General features: G+C 50.8%; 7 protein-coding genes across 7 annotated transcripts; 2 read left to right on the forward strand and 5 right to left on the reverse strand.

Annotated features, from left to right (window-relative positions):
• Positions 1-487: 487 nt before the first annotated feature.
• N7496_001300 (uncharacterized protein) lies at positions 488-1,789 on the reverse strand (the record flags this gene model as incomplete). The annotated part of the gene is made up of 1 exon (XM_056694231.1): positions 488-1,789. One exon carries the CDS (start codon positions 1,787-1,789, stop codon positions 488-490), a length of 1,302 nt encoding a protein of 433 aa, XP_056560960.1.
• A 519-nt stretch (positions 1,790-2,308) lies between these two features.
• N7496_001301 (uncharacterized protein) lies at positions 2,309-2,503 on the forward strand (the record flags this gene model as incomplete). Its single annotated transcript, XM_056694232.1, has 1 exon — positions 2,309-2,503. One exon carries the CDS (start codon positions 2,309-2,311, stop codon positions 2,501-2,503), a length of 195 nt encoding a protein of 64 aa, XP_056560961.1.
• Positions 2,504-2,690: 187 nt separating this feature from the next.
• Positions 2,691-3,221, reverse strand: N7496_001302 (uncharacterized protein; the record flags this gene model as incomplete). The annotated part of the gene is made up of 1 exon (XM_056694233.1): positions 2,691-3,221. One exon carries the CDS (start codon positions 3,219-3,221, stop codon positions 2,691-2,693), a length of 531 nt encoding a protein of 176 aa, XP_056560962.1.
• Positions 3,222-5,914: 2,693 nt separating this feature from the next.
• Positions 5,915-6,385, forward strand: N7496_001303 (uncharacterized protein; the record flags this gene model as incomplete). Its single annotated transcript, XM_056694234.1, has 1 exon — positions 5,915-6,385. One exon carries the CDS (start codon positions 5,915-5,917, stop codon positions 6,383-6,385), a length of 471 nt encoding a protein of 156 aa, XP_056560963.1.
• An 862-nt stretch (positions 6,386-7,247) lies between these two features.
• On the reverse strand, positions 7,248-10,056 carry N7496_001304 (uncharacterized protein; the record flags this gene model as incomplete). Its single annotated transcript, XM_056694235.1, has 4 exons — positions 7,248-8,795; positions 8,857-9,261; positions 9,356-9,741; positions 9,882-10,056. 4 exons carry the CDS (start codon positions 10,054-10,056, stop codon positions 7,248-7,250), a joined length of 2,514 nt encoding a protein of 837 aa, XP_056560964.1.
• Positions 10,057-10,743: 687 nt separating this feature from the next.
• On the reverse strand, positions 10,744-15,894 carry N7496_001305 (mitotic regulator LTE1; the record flags this gene model as incomplete). The annotated part of the gene is made up of 3 exons (XM_056694236.1): positions 10,744-10,991; positions 11,066-15,408; positions 15,503-15,894. The coding sequence occupies 3 exons, from the start codon at positions 15,892-15,894 to the stop codon at positions 10,744-10,746; spliced, it is 4,983 nt and encodes a 1,660-aa protein (XP_056560965.1).
• Positions 15,895-17,572: 1,678 nt separating this feature from the next.
• N7496_001306 (M13 family metallopeptidase) lies at positions 17,573-20,215 on the reverse strand (the record flags this gene model as incomplete). The annotated part of the gene is made up of 6 exons (XM_056694237.1): positions 17,573-17,650; positions 17,711-18,111; positions 18,178-19,270; positions 19,338-19,855; positions 19,917-20,140; positions 20,196-20,215. The coding sequence occupies 6 exons, from the start codon at positions 20,213-20,215 to the stop codon at positions 17,573-17,575; spliced, it is 2,334 nt and encodes a 777-aa protein (XP_056560966.1).
• Positions 20,216-23,757: the final 3,542 nt, after the last annotated feature.

Genomic DNA, 23,757 nt, shown 5'->3' on the forward strand with positions numbered 1-23,757 from the left:
CCAATGCTCTTGAATTAGGTAATATAGTCACGAATGTACAAATCGTTTTTGCTTCCTTTCCCGTAAGCATACTTGAATGCGGCTCGCTAAATCCACTCGAGGATACGCCTTGAAGATACCTCGATTAGAGTTAAGATAACAAGATTAACGACTGCAACTCTTTGACACAAGTCGCCCAGCGTCCGAAATTACACAAAAAGTGAGCAACAGTATGTATTGCTCGTGCAAGCCCAGCATGCAGTCTTATTGACACCTCGATCATGCAACAGACCTCATGTAAAGTCAACCACCAACGCCAAGAAAAATGATTATTCCGGTCCAGTCTCGCGTAGTGCATTGAACGCAATGCAGTTAAATCTTGGCACCAAAACAGAGGATGCCCGAGTATAAAGTCCCTCTCCATCAATCGACAATCAATGTAGTATCCGAAACAGGAAAACGGAGAAATCTGAAACAGTGGGCGCTTGAACAGGGCCAAGAACTATAATTATTCCCTGTCGGCCCAACCGGTCATTGTACTAGATCCGGTGCCGTTCCCCGTGTTCAGTGAGGGATCGGACTTGTCTTCAGCATCTAGCACCGGTCCACGGGAGGAGGACTGCCTTCGATATTCTCGATCACGCCCTTGGTGATCGTCTTCGGTTGTGGTATTTTCACCAGTAGATCGCCTCCTATGTCCGTGAGAGCCATGGTCAGTGGTAACCAATGAGTTCGAATGAGTTCGGGGCCGGTTCGCATCCCGAAGGTGGTCGGGGTGGTCTTTTTCTGCAACTGGAGTGTCCCGAGAACTAGATACATCACTATGCCGTCGGGAATCCCCTTGTAGGCTAATTTGGCCGGACTGACTGCCAGCGGGACTTTGTCGGCCATACCGAGAGCTTGGTTCTGGCGCACCAGAGGATCGAGAGGAGGGTGGAGGCAATTGATGATGGATAGACAGTGACTTCCTCTTGCGAGCTGGAGATCCTGGTATCTCGGAGCGCATCTGTGCTGACCCATTGGATGGTAGCACATGATCCTCCTGTATTCTATTTGATGGGGCTGGTGGCTGTGATTGACCGGGGGGAATCCAGTGGTGGAAGGCGATAGATGGAGAGGCACGGCGAGGTCGTGGTTCGTGTTGACCGCGAGGAGGAGGGTTCGACGGTGGCTGAGGTGCACCAAGGGAATGCACAGAGTGGAATACGGCTGTTGATCGGCTTTGCCCGGTCATTTCCATCGGACGTGGAAGGTTGCCAGCTGGTGTATTATTTGAAGCAATGACGGTCGAAACATACGGGCCACGACCGCCACCCCCTCCAGTTGGCTGTTGAGATGAACTGTTTCTAATGGCCGGTGATTGGTTTTGCGCAGGCGATGCATATGCATTGGAAGGCACGGTGCGGATCTCCCGTAGATCCCCTGCCGGTGGTGTACTGAACTGTTGACTGAGTGAAGGAAGCGTCGCAGGTTGAGGTGGGCCGGGGGGTGCCTGCGGCTGATGTGTCGGTATCGTGGTCTGTCGAGTCATATCTGCCATATATTGTAGCATCTCAGGTGTAGCAATCTTTCCATCGACGGGTCCATCGACACCCCCAAAGACCAATGGAGCTAGGTGCGGTGGCACACCGGCACGTATTGCATCCACGAGAATCGCGTGGTCAACCTTGCGCCGCTCCAGCTTCATTGTTTCCTGGCGAGTCTTCTCCTCCTCTTGGCAGCGACGGTCCTCCTCGACCTTCGCTTGTAGCCAACGCTGCATGGTCTCGGCACCTGCCCAGGGGCCAGGCGCTGGGGGAAGGGTATGCATCTCTGGGTCGTCGGTAAGACAATTCTCACGGGAAGTGTGGAAAGGTTCCTATGGGAGGATTATACGACAGGCAAGTCGAATCTCGGTCAATATTCAAACCACAACGAAGAGCGCGAGAGCGCTTTCTTTCGACCAGCGAATGTGTAATCATTGAATTCACTGTTGCTCAGAAGTTTAAGAGTAAGCAACATGATGACAGACCGGCAATCCAGAGATTAGAATGGCCGCGGAGGGGGTGTGGGGAGTGGAGAAGCGTAGTGGCAGCGCTGAAGCGACCGCTCGCGAGGTGCATGCCCCATCAGCCCGATGAGGCAGCTCTTAATTTACCCAAAGAGGAAAACACCTACCCTCTAAGGTTGCGTCCACAATGGGGCTGAGTCAGCTTCAAAGCCTGTGGGGGCTTAAGCCTGCGTAATCGACCGTGAGGAGATGCTATTATCAGTCCTTTTTCAGGGGTGAACCGAAAGGCGACGTAGAAATGGATTGCTAGCTCTCAGGAAAGCCCAGAATAGTTCAAACATGGAACGTCTAGAAGGCGGGGCAGACGAGATCCGAAGCAAGCTGAAACGAAGCCATAGGCTCCTCGGAGGCAAAGCACGGGCCGATCCGATGGAATGTGTCGAAGTTTCCTCTCGAATTGAGGATTGGAGTCCTAGCCTCAGCGAGATGGGGTCAGCACAGAGGAAAGAGGAACCAGGAGGGTGGGAGAAATAGAGGGGGGGGAGAAAGAGTTCAGGACCGTACATAACGATGATTCCAGACGAACGGTCGAACCTTAGCGGGCAAAAGATCGCCTTACGAGGACGATGACACAGCTTTTGGACAAGTAACTGGGCGAGACCGATTGTGCTGCGCAAGAGCAGCGTTGCCATTGTTGTTAGCCTCAACAAGGAGCCGCCTCCTACGGGCACTTGGTTAACCCAAGCACCAATCGCGATGCCCAGCAATGCTGTGGAAGCGGGCGGGTTCCAGATTCCGCGCAAGCGCTGGGGTCCACTTCGCCATGGCGTCGATCCGGATGTTTTAGGGGGCTGCGCGGTTCGGCAATGGTGCCAATCGTATCCCGGTTGGGAATAGGCGGGAGCTTGACGAGATCGAGTGCTTGGGAAGGGTTCAAGTGGTTGAATTGTTGTTGAGGGGTCGAGGAGTCGTAGGGTACGAGTGTTTGAGGTTGAGTACACCCAATGCAACCAGGGCGACGGATCGGATGGAAGCGAGGTACGACATCCGTAGCGACTCGAAAGTTGACCAGCTTGAGAAGACCGACAACACTAACGAAAGGGGCAACCGTAGCAGGTTGCTGAGACACGAGAACTCTCAACGCGGGCTGGCGTTGCTCCAAGTGGAAACTCTGTGCGCCGGCCGCCCCCGAGGAGATGGACGTGCGTTCGTGATCGATCCAGTGCGGTGGGCTCTTCTGGGACTCAGACATCCAATGATTGAGCACTGAAGAGAACCCAGCAGTCCAACACGAGATCGAGAAGGCATTCAGGGTCTTGTATCACCAGTCACAGTCACGGAGAGGCTAGTTCAATGGGTTCGAACTGCTTGTCACATAAAGGCAGGAGGTTAGCTTCAGTCTCTGCTGCTGCCACTTTCAGTACCACTTGATGATACAGTAATTTCAATTTTCGAGTGGTCCCGAGGGACTGAACTCTAGATAATTGACACTGTAGCCAGTTACAAGGCCCGTGGGACAGCCACCAAAGTTGTTTTGCCCAGCATCCCGTGACTTGGGTTTAACCTTATATTATGCATCTTCGGCACTCCTGCTTTGGGCTGAGATCGGCGAAGACTCTGCTGTACTCTGCATTGTACATTCGACATATCGAAGATCATCCAGGGGAAGTTATTTCCTGATTGTAGACGACGATCACTACAATCATAGCCCAACGCAATATTACCATAACTAGGGATCGAGCACGGACATTGATGTGGGACCGCGATCGGGTCCAACCTCGACGACCCGACATCCAAGATCTATATATACGTCATAACATACTCGTTTGTACATCGCTCTAACGTTGTAGGTTATAATTGAATGGAAAAAAATAACAGAAACATTCATCGTGTTCTTCATTTTTAGTCACAGATCAATAGGACTATGTCTTCTTGCAGACAATGTTTGTTTTGGTGGGCAACGACCAAAAGCCTCAATCAACAGCGTCAAGGGCCCTTCCAGCATCGCTCAACGCCACTTCACACCCCTTCTCAGACACATATCTCCATCAAAACGCCTGATATCGCCAAGATGTAGGGTTCTTTGGAAACTTCCGGTCTCTAGCTCTCTTCTGATACCTTTTGAGCCAATTTGAAGCAACTTTTGTCACAAACTTCCGTTTTGCTCGCATAAAATCGCCAATAACTACCCAAGAACATCAAGAACACCCAGGCATAACCTACATAACTTTAACCGTCAGATCAAGACGCTTCGAATGATTCCCTCCAAGGCTCTAGAATTCAATTGTTGGGGGTGACATTGTGAGCCCAGCACTGAGGGCTTCATGGATTTCCCGATTGGGTTAGCTTGTGAGGTCTGAATTCCTTTATAAACATCCACTTCTCTTGTTTGCTTCTTCTTTTTCCTCTCTCCTCCCCACCTCCATTTGCCTTTGGAGTCCTTGCCTTACACCAGGCTCGGCAGCAGGTAGTGAGTTCTTACCTTTGGCTCTGCGCGTTTTTAAGCATCCATTGGGCGGTCCTTAGGTCTGAATGGGGGATGAGTCGTATGGAGAACTGGGATGGTGGACGACTTACTTCCTCGACAGCATTCACGACATGCTTCTTTCGATCATATCCTCTGCACATCCCATTTCCTGTGCGCATCCCGTTGCTACCCGCACTGGACGACTCGACTTTCACTTCGACGACTTGGTTGGGCGGAGTGGGTTAGACTTGACGACTACGACCTCGACTCTGACGACTTCGACTTCGACAACCCGGCTTAGACCCTTTCGGCTGGGAGCACTTCGACGACTTCGATAACTCGACTTCGATAACCCGGCTTAGACCCTTTCGGCTGGGATTACTTCGACTTCGACGACTCAACTTCGATAACTCGACTTCCACCCTTTCGGCTGGGATCACTTCGACTTCGACGACACTTCCGGCTTCGACGATACTTTCGACTACACAGCAACTCCGAAACGAAACCCCCAAGGTCTCTGTGGGCACTGAGGGAATTTGTGGGCATCGCGGGAATTCGTGGGCATGTGGGATGTTGTGATCACTGTGGGATTTGTACCATTCGGCCAATGGACAGAAATACCCGATGATGAAAAGCCCCTACCGGAAGGGGCCTGAGGGTATATTCAATCTGTCTTATCTTCGGCCTTTGTTATGCACCGCATGTATTATACTGTGTCAAGGAGTAGTGGCATTTGTGGGTTGTTAGGCTAGATACATCTAAGTATCGAAATAATCTGATACAATAGACTCATTAATCACCGCTTTCCATGGGCTCCTTCAAGTTGCATTTCGGAATGGCCAAGCCTGGGTATGTTTATTTTCTGCACTGGGTACCGGCCCCCACGTGGCGCGTCACGAGCCACCACGGTACTAGATTAAGCTTAAATCCTTAAATTGAGAACATTGTTTCTGCCTACTGAGCTCTGGTAATATCCATGGCCTAGATTCATTCCTAAATTCATTCCTAAATTCACATTCCCAGATCTCCCGAAACCAAAACATTAGTTTCGTCAGTTATATCCCAGCGCACGGAAGAATTCGTCGACACAAGTCCGATCAATACCGTCGCAGCCAAGTGGCTGGATAACAGGGAGAGAAAGGAGGGAAAAATTCGTGGTTGAGGGCCGGGGCATAACCGGGCACTGGATACTGCGTAGCGGTGAGAGGTTGATAACCGTAATAGTCCTTGGGATCGTCTCGGTTTCTGTAACGTCTTCCGGCATCACGATAGCCAGGCGAACGGCTTCGCTCACGATCTCAATCTCGGGATGGGTAGCGGAGTGAAGGGGTGGGGAATCGACGATTATCAGTATCGTCGTCGAAGTGAGATTCGTTTGTTGAGCCTCGGCCCCGGGGCGGAGCGGTTGCTGCTGTTGATAGCGAAGACTCGGATACTACCGAAGGAGAAGTGGCAGTAGTTTGCTGGTCGTTCGAGTCATGGACCTGGGTCTCAAGCTTGACAAGCATTTCCTGCCATCGAGGCACGAGATTATCGCATTGGGCTCGGGTTTTGGAAAGGCCGTCGTTTCGAGCCTCGACTTTGGAGAGAAGGTCATCATTTCGAGCCTCAATTTTGGCGAGGAGCTCATCATACTTGGCCTGGACTTTCGCTTCCAGCCGAGCAAGCTTCGCATCATAGTCCTCGTGTTGGAGATTGATCGACTTCAGCATCATGTTGAGGTACTTATTTGGGGCGCTCTCGGCGATGAGTTTCTTGAGATCCAGAGCGACTTCAATACCGGGTGGACCACCAATTCGAAGCACGCTCTGGTAACCATACTCCGTAACAGCTTCGTACAAGCTAATCCGGGCATTGGCCGCCTCTCGGATGGGGTCATATGGTTTTTCGTATTGTCCCGCCATGGTGAAGTCTGGAGATGGTCAGTAAACGCAGCGAACATAAGTTGATGTGGAGGAAATTGCGAGCGCCAGGGGGGTTCTGCTCACACCGTGGTTGTTTGGGGTACACGTCAAGTGAAGATCAGAGTGCGGTGAAGGGAACAAGTTCGAGAACTGAGTAAAGGAGACTTTCTGTGTTGTGAGAAGCTTGAGATAAGAGCAGAGTGGAAGGGGAGAGTAGAGTGGAAAGGGAGGAGAGTCGTGGAGAATGTTTCTGATGAAGTATTTAAGTGATGAGCTGCCTACCTGAAGAGCAGGTAGCAGTAGGCAGGAGGTAGGAAGGTAGGAAGGCAGGAGGTAGTAGGCCGTAGGCAGTAGTGGCTCGATAATTCGATGGGTAAATCTTCACATGGGAAAGAGGAAGATTTAAAGCCTCTTGGGTCAAAAGACCAGCCTGGCGTATCCTGTCATGCTCAACAAACATTTCTTTCCGTATTGCAAGTCTCTTGAAGCTGTTTCCTTGACTAACCTGGCTGGTCTAGGTATACTTTGATAGATTTGGCGACCAGGAGCTCGACCAACGTATTCCGGGATCTCGAAGGACATATCTCTGCCAACAGATGTCTTCTACATTTGCGCGCATCTACAATCACAGACGGTGCAGAAACCATTGTACGGTATTAACGAAATATCCATTAGGACATATATACACTCGGCTTGATGTTCACGTGCGCCTATATCTAGACAAAGTAAACGGAATAAAAGCGAGAATCCCGAAGGGTATCACCTTATCAATGCCTTTGTCCAAGCTCCACCCAGAAAAATCCCATAACAGGCGACCAGAAGGCCAAGATTAGAGCCAGAGCAAAGATATCACAATGCCATATAAGTGGAGGAAGTTCGTAATGAAAAAGAGTTTTCAGGTTTGTATCTATACCTCGGCGCCACGGTCCAATCGAGTGAGCACCTCCGGAGGAACGGTGGGGATGTACTTGCGTGCACGCTCGCGGTTGGTTCCGCCTAGCCCGGCGCCGTAACTGATGAGCATGTCTGTGCTTGTTGGAAGGGAGAATGGGAGGAAGAAAGTGGGATCGAGGAACACATTGTCCCTTCCAGGGCGCTCGTCGCTTCGTGATGGACCAGACATACTATTCGGTCGTGAGGATGCAGCGACTGAACCTGGGGAGGCTAGGCCGGGGTCTGGAGTTCCAGGGGCCTGTGGTGCGGCGTCTGCCGTAGGCTTTTCCTTCGTAGGTGTTTTCGGGCGGGTTTCGATTGTCGAGGGAGCGATAGGACCGGCATCTGCCCTTGCCTTTTCTTCCTGAATCCTGAATTGTTCCCGGTACATCAGTTCGGGATCGCGCTGTACATCCAGAAGGAACCTCATCGCTTGCTTTGTGAGGCCCTTTTCGCCAACTTCAGGCCGGTAGGACTTGACAGCATGCAAGAGCTGAGTCGGTGTGAGCTGTTGGAGCTGCAGAAGAGTTGTCACGAGAGACTCGTGGTCCTCACCAAGCGAGGAGAAACATTGCAGCCATTGAAGAAGCTGGATGACGGGGGCTAGGTGTCTGCGAGCAGCGTCCACCGTGGTCTCTCCGGTAGTCGTCAAGGAACCGTTCTCATAATGTTCAGGTTGACGGTTGTTGGTGCGGGCCCAATCCTCCAAAGTGGAAACGTTCATGCGAATCTGCATTGCCTTTGTCCGAGCCAGGTATCGTTTCGTGCTCATAATGCGGTTGAAGATCTCCGCGCTGAGCCAGTACAAGAGTTGGGAGATGATCTGTGTCGTGATCACGGAGTGGACGTCGTAGAGGTCAAGGACGAAAAGAGTCGACGAGAGGAGCGATGTGATGTTACGAGGCGAAATTTGCGCGCGTCGACGAGGGGATGGCGGTCGGAAGCGCTTCTCTGCAGGCTCGGGAGCCTCAGACTTCTTCTTCCGGAACAGCTTCCACTCATTTTGGAAAGCGATATCTTCAAGTCCAGGGATGGTTTCATGGTCCAGCATTGCCGCATCTAGGACTTTGTTCATCCGTCGCTCGGCATCGCGGATGATGAGCACGAAGATCTCATTAATGAGCTCAGCCAAGTGAAGCTGGAACTGTACCGTAGCTTCCACCAGTCCAGCGTCCTTTTTGAGATAATGAAGCAGTAATGTGGCATTGGACAGCCAGAACGCTTGCATGGTCATATCCCACTGGTAACGCTCCACAACGTCATTAATCTTGTCCGTCGCAGAATGAAGGAGGATCGCAAGAAGCTCAGGGCTGGCATGATAGTGCGCATAGCGCGCACTGAGGAAAAGTAGATTGGCAGGAACGGGCTTTTGAGATGGAGACCGCTGAGGAGTCATGTTGGTGATGATCATATCCAGAATACGCTCCAGTTCGTGATCTTGGAACACAAACATCTGATCGTTGAGACATCTATCCCAGACAAATTCTTGTTGTTCCTCGTCCAAGTCTTCATCATCCGATGGCTAAGACGTGCTTGCGTTAACATCATCGTCCATACTATAGCAAGATGCGAACGGAACTCACCTCGAATTTCTCATCCAGGCCAAGACTCGACAGATCTACCTCCAGGTTAATAGCGCTTTCCTCCATCATCATACGGCGCTTCATCTCGTTCTCCGCGAGCTCCTCCTCGAAACGGCCATGCGCAAGTCCGGCATCATAGAAATCATGCTCAACTCCAGCGGCCCCGAAGCTATAACCGTTCTCATGTAAATACTCCGAGATCTCGCTGCCCGGCTGCGCAAAGTCGAATGCCGTTCCACCAGAGGAGGACTTTATATCCGGCGAAGCGCCATGGTCCAGAAGAATCTTTGCGATCGTCTTGTGTCGATTGGTCATGGCCCACATCAGTGCGCTCCATTGATTTCGATCCTGCTGGTCGACAAAAGCCCCAGCATCGAGCAGTGCGGAAACCACCTCTTGGTGACCCTACAAACATCATTCATTAGCATATATCCCCTATCTCCATGCGCCCGACGGAAACACGTTCATATCCCAGAGCGCAGAGGCAAGGATCACCCACAAAGCAACTGGCGTAGATCAAGGGTACCGCGCCCTCCTCATCCGGCATATTCACATCAACGTAGCTCTTCGCCGGTCCATCCACCAGCTTCTGCACACGGTCGACATCACCATTGCTAGCAGCCATATTGAGACTCTTCTGCAGGATATCCCGTTTCTCGGCAACAGTCAATTTCTCATCCGCCGCGATATTTTCTTCATCTGCGCCGAGAGAGTCCACTTCGCGATGCGCGGCCTGCGCTGCAAGCATCTCCATCAATCGGGCATCGCTGTCCTCCAGGTCACGAGCTCGCAGATCGGTCTCGGAATCGTGCATGTGGTCGTCGAGCGCGAGACTGAAAGTCAGGGGTTTCGCGGCGACCGGGGTCGTGAGGAATTGGGATTGTCCTAGTAAAGCCGGATCCTGATTTAGTCCTTGTCTATGCGAATTCTGGCCGGTATGCCACAAGTACACGTATCTCCGAGACGACCGCAAGACGCCCGCGAAAGCCACGGCCTTTCAGGATCTGGGGGAAATGGGTACTTACCCTGCCACGCATCGTACATCTCGGTCTCATGGAAGACCGGCACCGACCGGCGATCGTCCAGCGACTTGGGTAGGTCATCGGGGAGTTCTTGCTTGTGCTCTGAGGACGCGGGGCTGTGGGTAGGGTCGCGATCAACCTCCTCTGAAGCCCCGCGCCGTGGCTCGGTCATGTCCATCGTGGCGGGCCTGCAGTAGCTGAGACCGAAGGCGGGACATCAAAGGTTGGAGAAGTCGAGTCCTGAGGTTGCGAAACGGCGAGATGGAGGAGACCTCCACGGTCGGAGCTGGGGAGGGTTTCGGGCTGCGGGTGATGATGGGGTCGGCGCTGGAAAAGGTGGTCGGGTCCGTAGATCACTCACTCTGCCCGTGACGCCGCGTTTTTATGACGCACGTTGGAGACCACTTAATTTGAAACCGCAATTCAACGATACCACCACGACTTGATAAAGAAAGATTACAAAATTATTGCAGGAGGATCTACCAGATATTATAGTGAAACAATAAACTCGCTCAATTCAATCGACACGTTGCAATGCAAGCAACCGGGGTATTCGGATATACCGTAGCGTATGTAACCAAGGTAGAAAAGCAAACCAACTGTGACTACCATTCAACCGTGATATTTCCAAATTTCCCAAAATCGTATGCAGATGCTCGCTTCAAACGCAAACAGAATAACCAACGGCCAAAAATCCCAAAAAAAAAGAAGAAGAATCAACTGATGCAAATATAGATACAGGATATATGGCAAGCAGCCCAAAAACCTCTGCAGCAAAAGGGGGTATGAAGAGTTCAATCATCAGGGGAAAAAAATCAAAAACAAAAAGACGTAAAATCCCATAGAAGAGATATTATATATAGGCTTATTCAAGCCTCTTGCTTCGGAGTTGGATCTCCTCCTCGGAGAGAGATGCAATCCACAAGCACCGCTCAATGATACCTTGAGCGGGCTCAAAGCGGTATTTCGTGCTAGCGTCGATGAGGCGAAGAAGGCTCTTGACAATACGAGCTGCTGTGCGATACCGTTCGAAGTTGACCAGTAGTCCTCCACCATAACTGTTGATCTGGGCTGGCTTTTGCGCATTGTAGGTCAGGTCGTGTACGTAAAGACCTATTGTTCGACAGTTAGTTCTCAAATGGAAGTCGAGGAGGGAATTGAAAGTTATGATAAAAGACCAAACTCACCAATGAATGGAATGCAACCTTCTTGAAGATTGGCTGTCTCCATTTCCACACGAAGATCATGGAAGTTGCGAACGGGTTGAATCAAACATTCCATATCCTTGAACAACCGCTTGTCTTCTGCCGGAACTAGCTGCCACGTATTCTGCAGCCGAGTACAATCTGACGAAGACAAAGCGATCGCGATCTGAAGCATCGTCGCATAGTTGCAGATGCGACGTGCATGGGCAGCGGTATGGATGAATTTGACAACGGTGCGGGCTCGCTCATGAATGTCCCGGGTGAGGACAATCTCGGACACGACCCATTTCACCATCAGGTTGAAGCGACCAACGACCAGATCAATGCCTTTACGCTGCTCCGAAGAAAGGAATTGCACCCAGCTGGTGATAGCCGGAGAAGCACTGCTCCACTTCATCTCGACCAAGTCCCGCCAATCAACCTCACTCAAGGCAGCCATTTCGACCAGAGTTAACTGTTGAGCAAGCATTTGAGACTCGCAAGCGAGGATGAAAGGCACGTGGTCGGGCCCAGCCTCGTTGAGGGTCAGTTGAACCGGGCGATTCTTCTCCGAATTGGAGAGAACATCGGTCGAAAACTGGGGGACATTTCTAGATCTGATATTGGCTGTATCCACCTCCCGATGCCTGGGAGATGTGTCAGGTGTGAGAGGCTGTGGTTGGAACAACACCTTGTCCAATGGCGACACGGAGGAACCGAATGAGCCGGGATGTTGAATGGTCATCGGAGGAGATGGTGGGTGTGCTAGAGGATGAGGTGGGATATCAACAGTCGAAGCGGTAAGGCTGCGAGTATCAGTAGACAGTCGGCCACCCATGACCTCTCGCGAATCGATCATGTCAACAGACAACTCCGAGGACAAAGCAGATAGGCGCTTGGGAGTATTCTGCCCAGTCGACCCGGGAACTAATTCAGGAACCGTCGATCCACGGGGGATGCGTTGGATGCTTTCCGTCTTTTGAATAATCTGAATCGAGGGATGCGACGATGCAAGCTCAGAAGTATCCCGACTAGAAATAAGACTGAGTGGAGCACCATGAACATCGACTCGACTCGTGGGCGGCCGCTTCATTGACTCGTCCGTCAGTCCTCGCTCGAGAAGAGGAATCGAGTTGTAAGACTCTTCAGACTCGGCCACGGAATCTGAGTAGGGCCGAGGAGGTGCAAGTCTCCCTCCAACGGTAGAGTAGGCCGATTTGTCTGTCTGCCGACGTCGAGAAAGAACTTCCCAGTCAGGCTTACCATGCCCCGCGATATCGACACGAGAGCTCTCGTCACGTCCACTGGCTTGTTGAACGCCGCCAGGGCCTCTCCACTTGCCCTCGAGCTTGAGCAGAGTTGATTCGATACCACCATCGTCGTCATCGGGAATCTGTGCAAATTGAGCAATAGCTGCTTCGAAAGAGCGCCGCAGGTTGCGGTTAGAACCACCTTCGATCAAGGAGAATCGAGGGTTTGGAGGGATCAAGGCTGAGGGTGGGCGTTCGACATGATCATTGGCTGTGGAGGTAGTCTCCACCAAAGAGTCACCATAAGAGCCAGTGGACATGAAGGATTCACGACCAGAGCCTGGCTCCAGCTCATCCACAAACTGCATCTGACGCAAGTTGCCGCCAGGCCGTCGACGAAGTGATGGGCCCATCGGCTTATCCATGAGATCTTGCGTGGTGAACGAGCCAGCGATGGACTTGCTAGTGTCACTATTCATCGACAGACGATGCTTGGAAATTCCGCTCTGGAAAGAAGCGTACTTTCGAAGGCGAAGGGAGAGCGACATTCGCTTGGTGGGCGTAGCTTGGCGTTCGGTAGAAAAGGACCGCCGTTGTGCAAGAGAACCAGGACGGTTCGAAGGGGCTGGGCGCAAGTCATTGGCCTCTGATACATCGCCATTGTAGTAGACTGGAAGCAAATATTCTCCCTCACCTGGCACTGATGTTTGTGACTGGACATTTGACATGACCGACATCACTTTGCTGTCCGAATTAGATCGAACATGATTGTCAGAGACAGCTGGCTCAAAACCCTGCACAGCTCCTGACATGACAGGAAACTCGAATCCAGTGTCATCTACAATAACGATGGATCCACTGCCAGTAGTTAGTCCACTCTTGATCTTGGAGCCGTCCGCTCTAGGAGTTTCGAGAGGCGACAGACGATGGGGCTCTACGGAAGGATCGGGCAAGGCATTTTGAAAACCAGGGGCAGCGTCCAGATGCTGAGTCGTCTCTCGCTGAGCCTCATGCGTGCCCATGACCTGACGGTATTGTTTCAGAGATTCATCACAGAGCAAGTCAATCCGAGCTGGTCGCTTAGGCTCCGCAGCAATCTTTCTCTCGCGATAGAATTCAGATCCCAAAGCAATATGGTTAGGCATGGCGGATGTCTTCCCACGAGAGGGTAGCGAAATAGCTTCGGAAGCATTCGCAATCCTAGCAGAGACACTTTGGCCGCCATTTCTGGTATGAAGCACTCGCTTGATCGACCCAATAATAGTTCTCACGCCCGAATTCGACGGTCCCGTTTTAGGCCCGCCATCGGGGATGCTGCGTCGATCCGGATTAGATGAGTTTGAGGGAGGAGCCAACGGAGGAGAGTCCGGTGCCATCATTGTCATGTACGACTCCGCCGGGGGATACAGAGCCCCGCGGATGAAGCTGACGGGGTCCAGGATCTCTTGCGGTGGAGGTACGGCCGAGCCGGGTTCTACGCCAAACATAGGCAGTCGATCATCTCGCACGGAATCAGAGAAGCTACCACTTCTCTTGTGTGTATGTCCATGGAAGGGGTACCGTGACAGCTTTGGTGACGAAGGAGGTGGTTCGTGGGGAGACGTGCTTTTGGTAAGGCCCAAGGGTACCGGATGCGGTGCCTTTCCTTTTGAATAAGGGATGGACAAGCGCTTCAGAGATTTGGGGGGCAGCGAACACGACAGTGCTACTATACTCTGCTCACTCTTGGTGGAGAAAGGTATGCTTTGCGCAGTGGCAGCAGAGTCATTCCGGTCATGCTGGAAGGACACAGGCAGACTGTCACGGGACCTCGTATCTGTCTGAGGAGCACTTCCCTCGGAGGGAGCGTTCTGGTGAAGCACCTCGACAGGAGGCAAGTCAATATGAAGGCTGCCGGGGGCGATTGGAGTATCGGGGTCATTGTAGGCACGCGAGAATTCAGTTGCAGTCCAATAGACGGAGCACTTTCCATTCCAACAACGCTTCAAGTCGATAAGAATCTTCAAATCACTCATACCGCCGGTCTCTCGTGACTTCACATCAGCGTACAGCATGTTGATAGTGTCGCAAAAGTGGGTTCGAAGATCATAGTGTGCAACGAAGTCATCGACAAAATAATTCAAGATCCAATGGCGAAGTGCTGCAAAGGTCCGAATGCGAATAATGCGACCATCCTCCTGAAGGCGGTTGATAGCCCATTGCAGACGCGCAAGAAGTAGAGCAAGCAAGTGGCTTGGGGAAAGATATGAGCGGAACGTGAGGAAGAAGTCCGAGACCAGCTCATAGTCCATGAACGACTCGGAAGAGATCTGTGCAACGATGCGGGCGGGTGTAGCTGCGCTTATATCTTTGGTGCCAGGGATATACCGTACAACCGATTCCCCATCCATATCCGAGACCAAGGCTTCATAGATCGAAGGCTCCACGGGTCCCTTCAACTCGTAGACCACCGAGTTCCTCGGGATGGGGGAAGCTCGGCTGAGATCTATAGCCCCGGTCCCAGAAAATAAAGAGACTGCAAAAGAGGGGCGATTTCGAGAAAAGGAATCTCTGCTGTACGCACTTTGAAGATGAGTTGGCAAAGGATCCGCCATGCCACCCAGCAGGGTCGAGTTTCGAAAGTTGTCGGACATTGAGGTCCGCGTGTAGACGGAACTATGCAGGATTGCACTACCTTCAGTGTTGAAACGTGGGGAACCGAGCCGGTAATGGGGGATCGGGACTTCTAGAGCTGAGTTGCCAGTCTTCTCGCCCGCTGACTTGGGTCGATCCTCCGATCGGTCAATCACAATGCGCAACTCTCCACGCTTTCCAGAACCCGATACAGACTGCTGCTCTGAAATTGTAGAAAAGGAATTGGATCGTTGGCGATGGTAGAGGTTGGATTCGGGCCGGGGTGTTTCGGAAAAGACAGAGTCATTATCATCGGCGAGGTTTCCTCGTGGGCGAAGTTCAGACAGCTGCGAACTCGACCACCGTGACGGGTCATCTCGAACTGGCGCGTGTCTTTGCGGCTGAAGACGGTCACTCGCTACTTGATCGATAGAGGAGAATGGAACTATTGAAGGGGCTTTCTGCGGCGAATTTGCAATCGGCCTGGCCATGGACGGAGGGGTTATTGTCAGCTCTACAGAAATGACGGTGTGCGACACGGAATCCTCGTCGCCGAGATTGTCGATTGCGATCGTACCTGAGAAAGATCTTGCCATTTTGGCCGACACTTCCAACCGTAAAATGACCTGCTTTGCGTCCCGCTGGACGGGCTTCGAGCGGAGGCCGGTGTATCTGCGTCTTAGATCGTTGTAATGGGGCATTTCGTAACATTTCATGGCTATCTTTAGCACGTATCCCAGTCGTCATGCCGGTCTTCTCTCGTGTAGCCTTGAGTTCTAGGTTCCTCTTAATGAGGTTCCCACTCTGTGCCACCGTGTTGGCGCGGCGTAAAGGAGATGTCGCATTGTTGGGAAGACCTCCATGACGGGTTCGGTTCACGGCCGGCAGCTCATCGATGCGAATTTGGGACTCTGCCGACTTGTTTCTAGAATGGGTCGGGGAGTCGAAGGCTGAAGGGAGGGGCTCCATGGCGGGCGATTCGCGAGAGCTACCAAACAACAGCTCTGCGGCGAACCGCTCCGTCGCGTCGCGAAGCAGCTCCGAGGGTCCAGAAAAGTCCAGGCCTTGCTTCGTAGCTTGATAGGGAGAGGATTTAAGAACGCATCAGCAGCCCAGGTCGGGATCGGAGATGACGCTTGCACGACATGACCTTGGGAGGGAGAGAAGTATGGGAAGGCTTCAAGCAGGAATTCGAGATTCAAAGGGAAGAAAGGATGAGTGACAGCTCTGTTTTTGCTCGGAGAGTCAAGTGGAGTTGGGGAAGTTGACCCGGCGCGGCGGAACTGGGCGAACGCTGGGTAACTGGTTTACTGGTAAACCCGTTCTTGCCACGGCCCCTGAGGGTCCAACCTCCTTTTACTTTCTTCCTACGCTTTCATCGACTTCTCAAGCTCAACATTGATCTATACAGTACCATGTATACAATATACGGAGTACAATATACAAACGCCCCTCCCCCCCCTCCACACTTCCCACCACCATCCAGATGTGAAGAGATGAACAAGCCCACAAAGGGAACTCGACAGTGATCCGGAATGGCACCACAGTCGAATTGATAGGTCATCGCCCCATTTGACCAGACTCTCCTATTCGCCCTAATGAAGCGAACCTCTATGGACTCCATTAGGCTGTCCAGGGCGCCCGCTGGTTGGCCGCTGCTGCCGCCGTTATGCCATCTCCACTTAGTCGGCTCAGGGTGACGCGACTCTGGATCCCGCCAAAGAAAGATGATAGATGGAGCTCAGCTCTGCACGCCTCTTGGACCTGTCCCATTGCGATGACTACTTGCAGTGATGTCTCATGCAGGCAGTCCACCGGAAGGGAGGACTGTCGATAAACTTGATCCTGTATGCCACTCAACCCATCGTCCCGGGAACTCTGCTTGATGCTGATCTGTGTCTCTCGATTATTTAGCCCCCCGGTTCCACCAGCCGCCAATGCCAAGCCCCTGCACTGGTGCTTTTTGGTACTTTTGGGATGTCTCTTTAATTTAGCCCTGGTCAGCTGGTTGGGTATGCAACCCGCAATTTCGAGTTTAAGGGCCTTTCACATGATTCTCCCCCCCCCCCCCCCCCCCCCCCGAGATCGTCGGCTTTTGTTACTGACTTCTCGCAAGGCAATTATTGCCAATTGTGGAATACATATATTAACCATGAAACGACCGGGGTCCGGAGCAAGGGCGGAAGTCCCCCATCTTTCGTCGGACAGTCCAATTTGAACGAGCTGATCTCCCTGCCTCAAGGCTCAAGCTGACTGCCCCTCATGATCTGCGAGGTTCGCTTGGGGAGACGGGATCTTTGTGCTTGCCTTGACTAGGCTAACTCAAAAAAGCAATCGCAGGGATCGTAGGGATCGCCGCGGGAGGGGAAGCTGCACGATAAGCTTGCGGAGAAGGTGCTTTTTTGGTAAATCTTACACTTGATGCTTCTCGTATCGGTGAGAAAAGAAGGACCAAAGGATATGAATGATGCTTATGATATAGCTATGGACGCCTACAGGTTGGCTCTCCTCAAGTGAGGAGAGTCAATTCCCCCTCGTGGGAGGACAGAATGCATACAAAAGTGATGATGTGTAAACTCAACAAGAAATACAAACTCTCCCGAACAATCAAAGCACAGCTCTATCTTAACAGTAGAGCCTGTGTCACCTACCAAAGCTTGCAGACAGGCTTCTTCTCTGGGCAGCTGAATGCATCCTTGAACTCTCTCGAGTTTGCCATGGTTTCCTGCGACCGTTACATTAGCCCTATGGTTCTTCAACAATGTAGTGACGAGTCCAAACTCACAATGATCCGTGCCGACTTGGGCGCATGCGGGTCGTTGTAGATCGCCTGCTCGGCAGCCTCCTTGGTGGTCTTGCCACACCACCAGTTTCCATACGAGATGAAGAACAGCTGCTCTTTGCTAAAGTCCTCCAATCCTGGCAGGTGAAGATCGGGAGACTTATCATCGTGCTTCTTCCATGCGTGGAATGAGGCCGTGAGGCCACCCGCGTCGGCAATGTTCTCGCCCAAGGTCAACCGGCCATTGACATGAAGAAGCTTGTCGCCAGGCCCTTCGACGGTGAAAGCCGAATACTGGTCCACAAAACACTGGGCTCGCTCCTCAAAGGCCTTGACGGTGTCGTCGTCCCACCAGTTCGTGTAGTTGCCGGTCTCGTCGTAGTGCCGACCGGTGGAATCAAATGCTACAAATGGTTAGTTCTGCTAAATCAGGGAGGATAAGTTCTTCGGCTTGACATGTTCTTACGTACCATGGGAGAGCTCATGACCACTGACGGCACCGAATGCACCATAGGCCAGGTACAGCGGAGCAGCAGGGCCGTAGAACGCTGGTGGCTGCATAATACCCGCTGGGAAGACAATTTCATTCCCTGGAGGGTTGTAGTAGGCATTGACAGTTGGTGCAGTCATGTCCCATTCATCACGGTTTGTTGGCTTCCCCAATTTCGACCACTCATTCTGAAGATCAAATTTAGCCACGGCAAGCTCATTCTCAAAGAACTTGTCCTTGGAAATATCCAAGCCGTGGTAATACTTCTCCACATCGTGCGCATCCATCACATTGGGACTCTTGGTTGGGAATCCAATCTTCTGCACAATGTTCTCCACCTTCTTGATACCCAGCTTTCGCACGTCTGGTGACATCCAAGGCGTCTGAGTCAGAGTGAACACGAATCGCTCCTTGATATCCGATACAACTTGGTCGCCCAGCTTCTTCGACTCTTCTGAGAATGAGTCAAGAATGTAGAATCGACTCAAGCTCCATCCGAGGCCTCCATCCAGACGTCTGAGACACTTGCGCCATCTCTCTTCGGTCGCCTGTGGATCCTTGCCTTGGAGCTTGTTATCAAATTGACGGAGAGGGGTAATCGTCTCGTCTTCAATGATGCTTGAGTAGGCCTGGATGAGCTTCCACTGCAAGAAGAATGACACCGTCTCGCGCGAAGCGTCATTCAGGATCTTCGACAGAGCCTTCATATAAGATGGCGATCCCACAATCAAGCGGTCGCTCTTGTAATCCTGTGGTGCGAGCTCCGTAATAACGTCTGTGAAGGAGATCTCAGGAACCAGGGATTCGGTTTCCTTGATACTAAGCGGGTTGTAGTACTTGGTAACATCCTCCTGAGTTGCGGTATCCGGGGTCACATCTGCGAGCTTTGTCTCAAAGGCAACAATATTTTCGGCGATCTTGTCGTTTCCGCCGAATCCTCCGAGAACTTTCTTCAAGACCTGCGTGTAATCGGCAACCGTTTGGGTATTGTTATAGTACTCTCGTGCAGGAAGACCGATCTCTCGAGGCGGTGACGTAAAGATCACCACATTATCAGGATCCCGATCATCAGGCTAAATTCATCAGTCCATGTTTTATGAAGGCCAATGGTGAAGAGTCAATGTAATAAGGAAGACTTACGGAAACATTCGTAGAGACCAAAGCCTCGACGCCCGACTTCATAAGGAACAAGAGCGCTTCAGTCAGCTGGTCCTTTGTTCCAGTGGCAAGCCCACCATTCGTAGGGTAGACGTTTTGTAGCTCCGTCAGGAGGTCTGCTAGAGGCTTTGTACCACGCTCTCTGACACCGGATTCGTCCAAGCAGGCATCATAACCAGCCTTGAGCTTCTGGAAGTTGTCTGTGTCAACCTTCTCGGGGGGCTCTGAACGCTCAAGTATATGGCGCAGTCGGGTCTGAGAGTTCTCCGCCATGATGGTTCCAGCGAAGATTGAGCCCTGGTCAGCCCGCATGTCATGGCGCTCCCGCCATCCACCACAAACGAACTGGTCAAAGTTGGTGCAAGGATCGACTTTCGCATGGTTGGGATCCAAGTTGTAAAGTATCTCCGACGCTGCGTGAATGCATTCTGGTGTCTGGCAGATGGCTGGTCGTGACTGCTGCTGCGGGGAAGATGGCTCGGTAGGCTCAGCTGGAGTAGCTAATAAGGGCCATTGGGTCAGTAATCATCTTGAAATAATAGGGTTACTGTGGATATGTACCATAGAAGCCTCGAAGGAGGCCATAAAGAAGAAGGCCCATACAACCAATGGTCACAACTCTCTTGGCCGTGCGGAGACGAGTTCTTTGTTTACAGCAGCGCCGAGGCGTTGGCGTGCTTTGCACAAAGACATTATTCTCAAATCCATCATCATCGCTCAGAAGGCCTTCTGCTTCTTCAATCTCCACACTGCTGAGATATATCGCCCCCTTCTTAATGTCGTCACTGGATTGGAGTCAGTTAGGCTCCTCAGCGGAGTTTATAGATAGGGGGCACGAACCCGTGGAATGGCTGGACCATCCTTGTGAATAGATGCCTGGCCAGCAGCCTAGGCAGAAAGCTTATAAATTGAGAATAGAATCACTGATTGTTGACTGATTGAGAGCTGGTTCAGAGGATAGCTGCCTTCTCCGCACGGCTGGGGTTCTTGAGGGGATGTCGTCACATGCCCCTTGGATGAGTCAGCCCGCTGCAGCATTGCCTGTTTGGGAAGGCCCGCATGTGTTGTTACACAACTTCTATAGATCGCGAGGTCCAGGAATAAATTGGACTTAAATTCCAATAATGACTTATACTTCTATATAATCGACATGCAATATATAGCCGAAAAGTAATGAGCTTCGACACTTCTCATTAGATAACTTCATGTTTCCAATTCATCCCCGGGCTTGCATTGTAGAGGTTTTCTAGAGCTGGTTGGAGCGAAATCTCTGGAGGATATGTGGGCCCCGCACAATTGGATTTGACTATGGCTCTAACAGAAAGATAGTTCTGATTAGGTATGTCTATTCTGGAGTCTCTGTCCATGTCCTGTAAATTGGTCGACCACCATATGGATCATCATCGAAGATATATATACCTTGCCGTCACATGCTTTGAGGAATCGGTACAAGCAGGTTCGAACCTGAGATCCACCCAGCCTTTTTTCGTGTTGCAGTACCTGAGAAGGAAATGTAATTTGCAGCTGGACGAGACGTCGAAGGTCCGAAAATAAAAGTCATTAAGGTTGTTTCTTCGGTTTCCTATCAACCTCAAGTACGCAACCAATTTCCTCAGATATGACTGTCCTTTCTCGACGTCAAGGGTAGTACATATCACCGTTTCAAATATGTAGCTAGTACACCCTCCATGAAAAGGATGCAAAGGAAGTACTTAACCATGGCGAATCAAAGAAATATTCAGATTGAATATAGACATAGTAGTCTATCCCTCAAGCCGCCTAGACTCATAACAAAACCGCGGTGGTTATCATCATAACGTCCAGATGAAACAGAGAGTCAAGAATAGTAATGTCATTAAGTTGTTACACCTCATATATACAGCACCAAGCCTAATTTGCCGCAGCTCTAATGAAGCTAGAGAAAGGAAGATGTTTGTATAGTAATATTCGCAACGATTAGCCGACCTTGCCGTCGTCACACTAGCTTGATATCAATGGCTTACTCTCGACTTGACATGGAAAATCCTCGAAGGAACGCAGCATCTTGTGCCCCGTCAGGACATACGCCATTTTAGAGATATATAGAATAGCTGCATGGAAGAGGACCACGGGTTTACTAATGCATGCAAATGGATGTCGGGGAAGGTCTGACAATTGAAGATGAAATCTTTCTATATCCTCTCCAGATAGGTGTAGTGGTCGGTAATTCACAACATTCTGACCAATACTGATCTTTCTCTTGGGTAAATACATGTTGAATACATCTCAAGAGCAAGACTGGCGTGGGAGGCATTTAATGACCACAAATACAAGAGCCAGAACCCTGTAGAAAGCTAAACAAGGTACATTACATAGTAAGAAAGCGTACGAGAAAGCTCCACGAAGCCGAAGGGGACCCGTGAACGATAATTCTGTATCGAATGACAATCACTGCAGATCAAAGAAGTTCTCGCCTCGTTCCGAGCGGCTTGACAGGGATATCAAATTCAAGGACAAAAGGACGACACTACATTCCTGTGCATAGACACCCCACGTACTGTACTTCGTACAATCCTCACAGGGGTTCGATGGATAAACAAACGCAATTACCCTTGACACGAGCACAGGAAGAATGTGACATATGAATCGAATTTAACCAGTACTCGATACTGTGTGACGAGTCGACAATTCCAACATCAAGAACTGCCTATCTCAGCACCCAAGCTACGTATTAAAACCCCAGTAAGCTCAGCGACTCGGGAGGCTTCCATCCCCAACCACTGCAGTCTAAAGATAGAAACAAAAGGCCACGAGTCGTGTTAAGGCTTTCAAAAACAATCATTCGCGAAACGACCATCTTTCACAAAAATGACAGCTTGGCAGGGATGGTTCCAAGTTGGGCGTCTCCCACCGGAGCAAATCCCGAGAACCCGGCGGCCAGGGCACATCTCCCCCTGAAGACTAGGGATCAGGCTTGCTGTCAAATGCTGATCGACAACGTTTAATTTGCTAGGTTCCACCGGACAACGGTTCTGGGATGTTTGCCCGTTGGGATCTTCTCTTTAACGGGAATGTGTACTCTTTCCCCTCAAGTAGTCAGGGCTCAGGAGATGCCTACAGCACAGTATAACGTATGATAATTGCGATTTGTCGATGGTCTGGACCTAGACTCTTCATTTCGGTCTAATTTTACATACTAATAATGAAAGCGCCAGACCGTCTAGCCTCCGCCGAGCAGGTGGTATCTAAACTTTAAAGTGTGCCAAAGTTTATTATGTTTTCGTTGTGCATCGTCGTGACGAATTTGGAGGGGGAAGTAGGTCCGAAATCAAAACTTGGTGATCGCCGTTGAATGGAAATTACCCATGTGGAAAATGCTTTTTTTCTGGATCCATCTTCGGCGCAAACATGGTGAGCGAATTAAATGCGAGACCTTTGTTTTGGCAGAGTTCCGTTAGGAGCTTAAACCATCTTTTCGGCGGGCGCTAGAGATGAATTAAGTAGGACTCGTCAGTTCAGGGAACGGAACCTGCGGAGAACGGCGAAGCTAATGTTAAGGTGTCCATAGAAAGACTCCATTTTCTTGATTTGTATATCTGCCCCGATTTCGGTTTGTTTATCTTTTCACATGGTCCTTGCTTCCGGACATATGACGGCTTTATCCACAGTAGGGAGTACACAACTCAGGAGTCTTATCTGTGATCATAAGTGTCCGCTGTACGAACAATGTTAATGGCAGGTAAGATGAATTGAGAACATACTCCACGTTTGATAGTTGGATTACATGTCTACGGTTATGTACTTTGTTCTTCGATACATCTGCTGTGAATCTGTCAAGTCTGTCAGATGTATGTATGTTTTTCTGCCGGAAATAAGAATGGGTGAGACAGCTGCACCCCCTAGATTTCCCGTGCGCACCCCCTGCCTTAGACCTTTGCTATGCCCGTCATGAGTACCGTAGAAGTTAGATCTTTCGGAAAGTCTTCTGAGATATTTTTCCGGATATCCCACATAATATCCCTCGATCTAAGTAGGTAACTGGTATTTATCTAGCTATCTTTCAAAGCATGACTAAGATGATTTTGATGTTTGGTCAAGATTCTGAGCTTACCATAAAACTCCACTATATAGAATACTATGTATTATTATGCCAGCTAGAAATACAAAAGGCCCCAGGAAGTGCGCGCAGGAAATCTAGGGGGTGGCAGCAGCCTTAACCATAAGAATTTGTACTCTGTCAAGTGGATCAACGCATGGGAACTCCATTTCCTTGATCATGTACGGAGTACGTGCAGTCGGAGATAAATCACTCTCAGATCGGGATGCTGGGCAGTCGATCGCACTCGCGTGGCTCTCATGATAGGGGAATAATCTCTCCTGACACCCTAGCCTTTATCAAGACTGACCCCTGCGTTAGTTTCAT

The sequence above is a fragment of the Penicillium cataractarum genome (genome assembly GCF_028827025.1).
Source record: "Penicillium cataractarum strain IBT 29864 chromosome Unknown utg000001l, whole genome shotgun sequence".
Classification (NCBI taxonomy): Eukaryota; Fungi; Ascomycota; class Eurotiomycetes; order Eurotiales; family Aspergillaceae; genus Penicillium; species Penicillium cataractarum.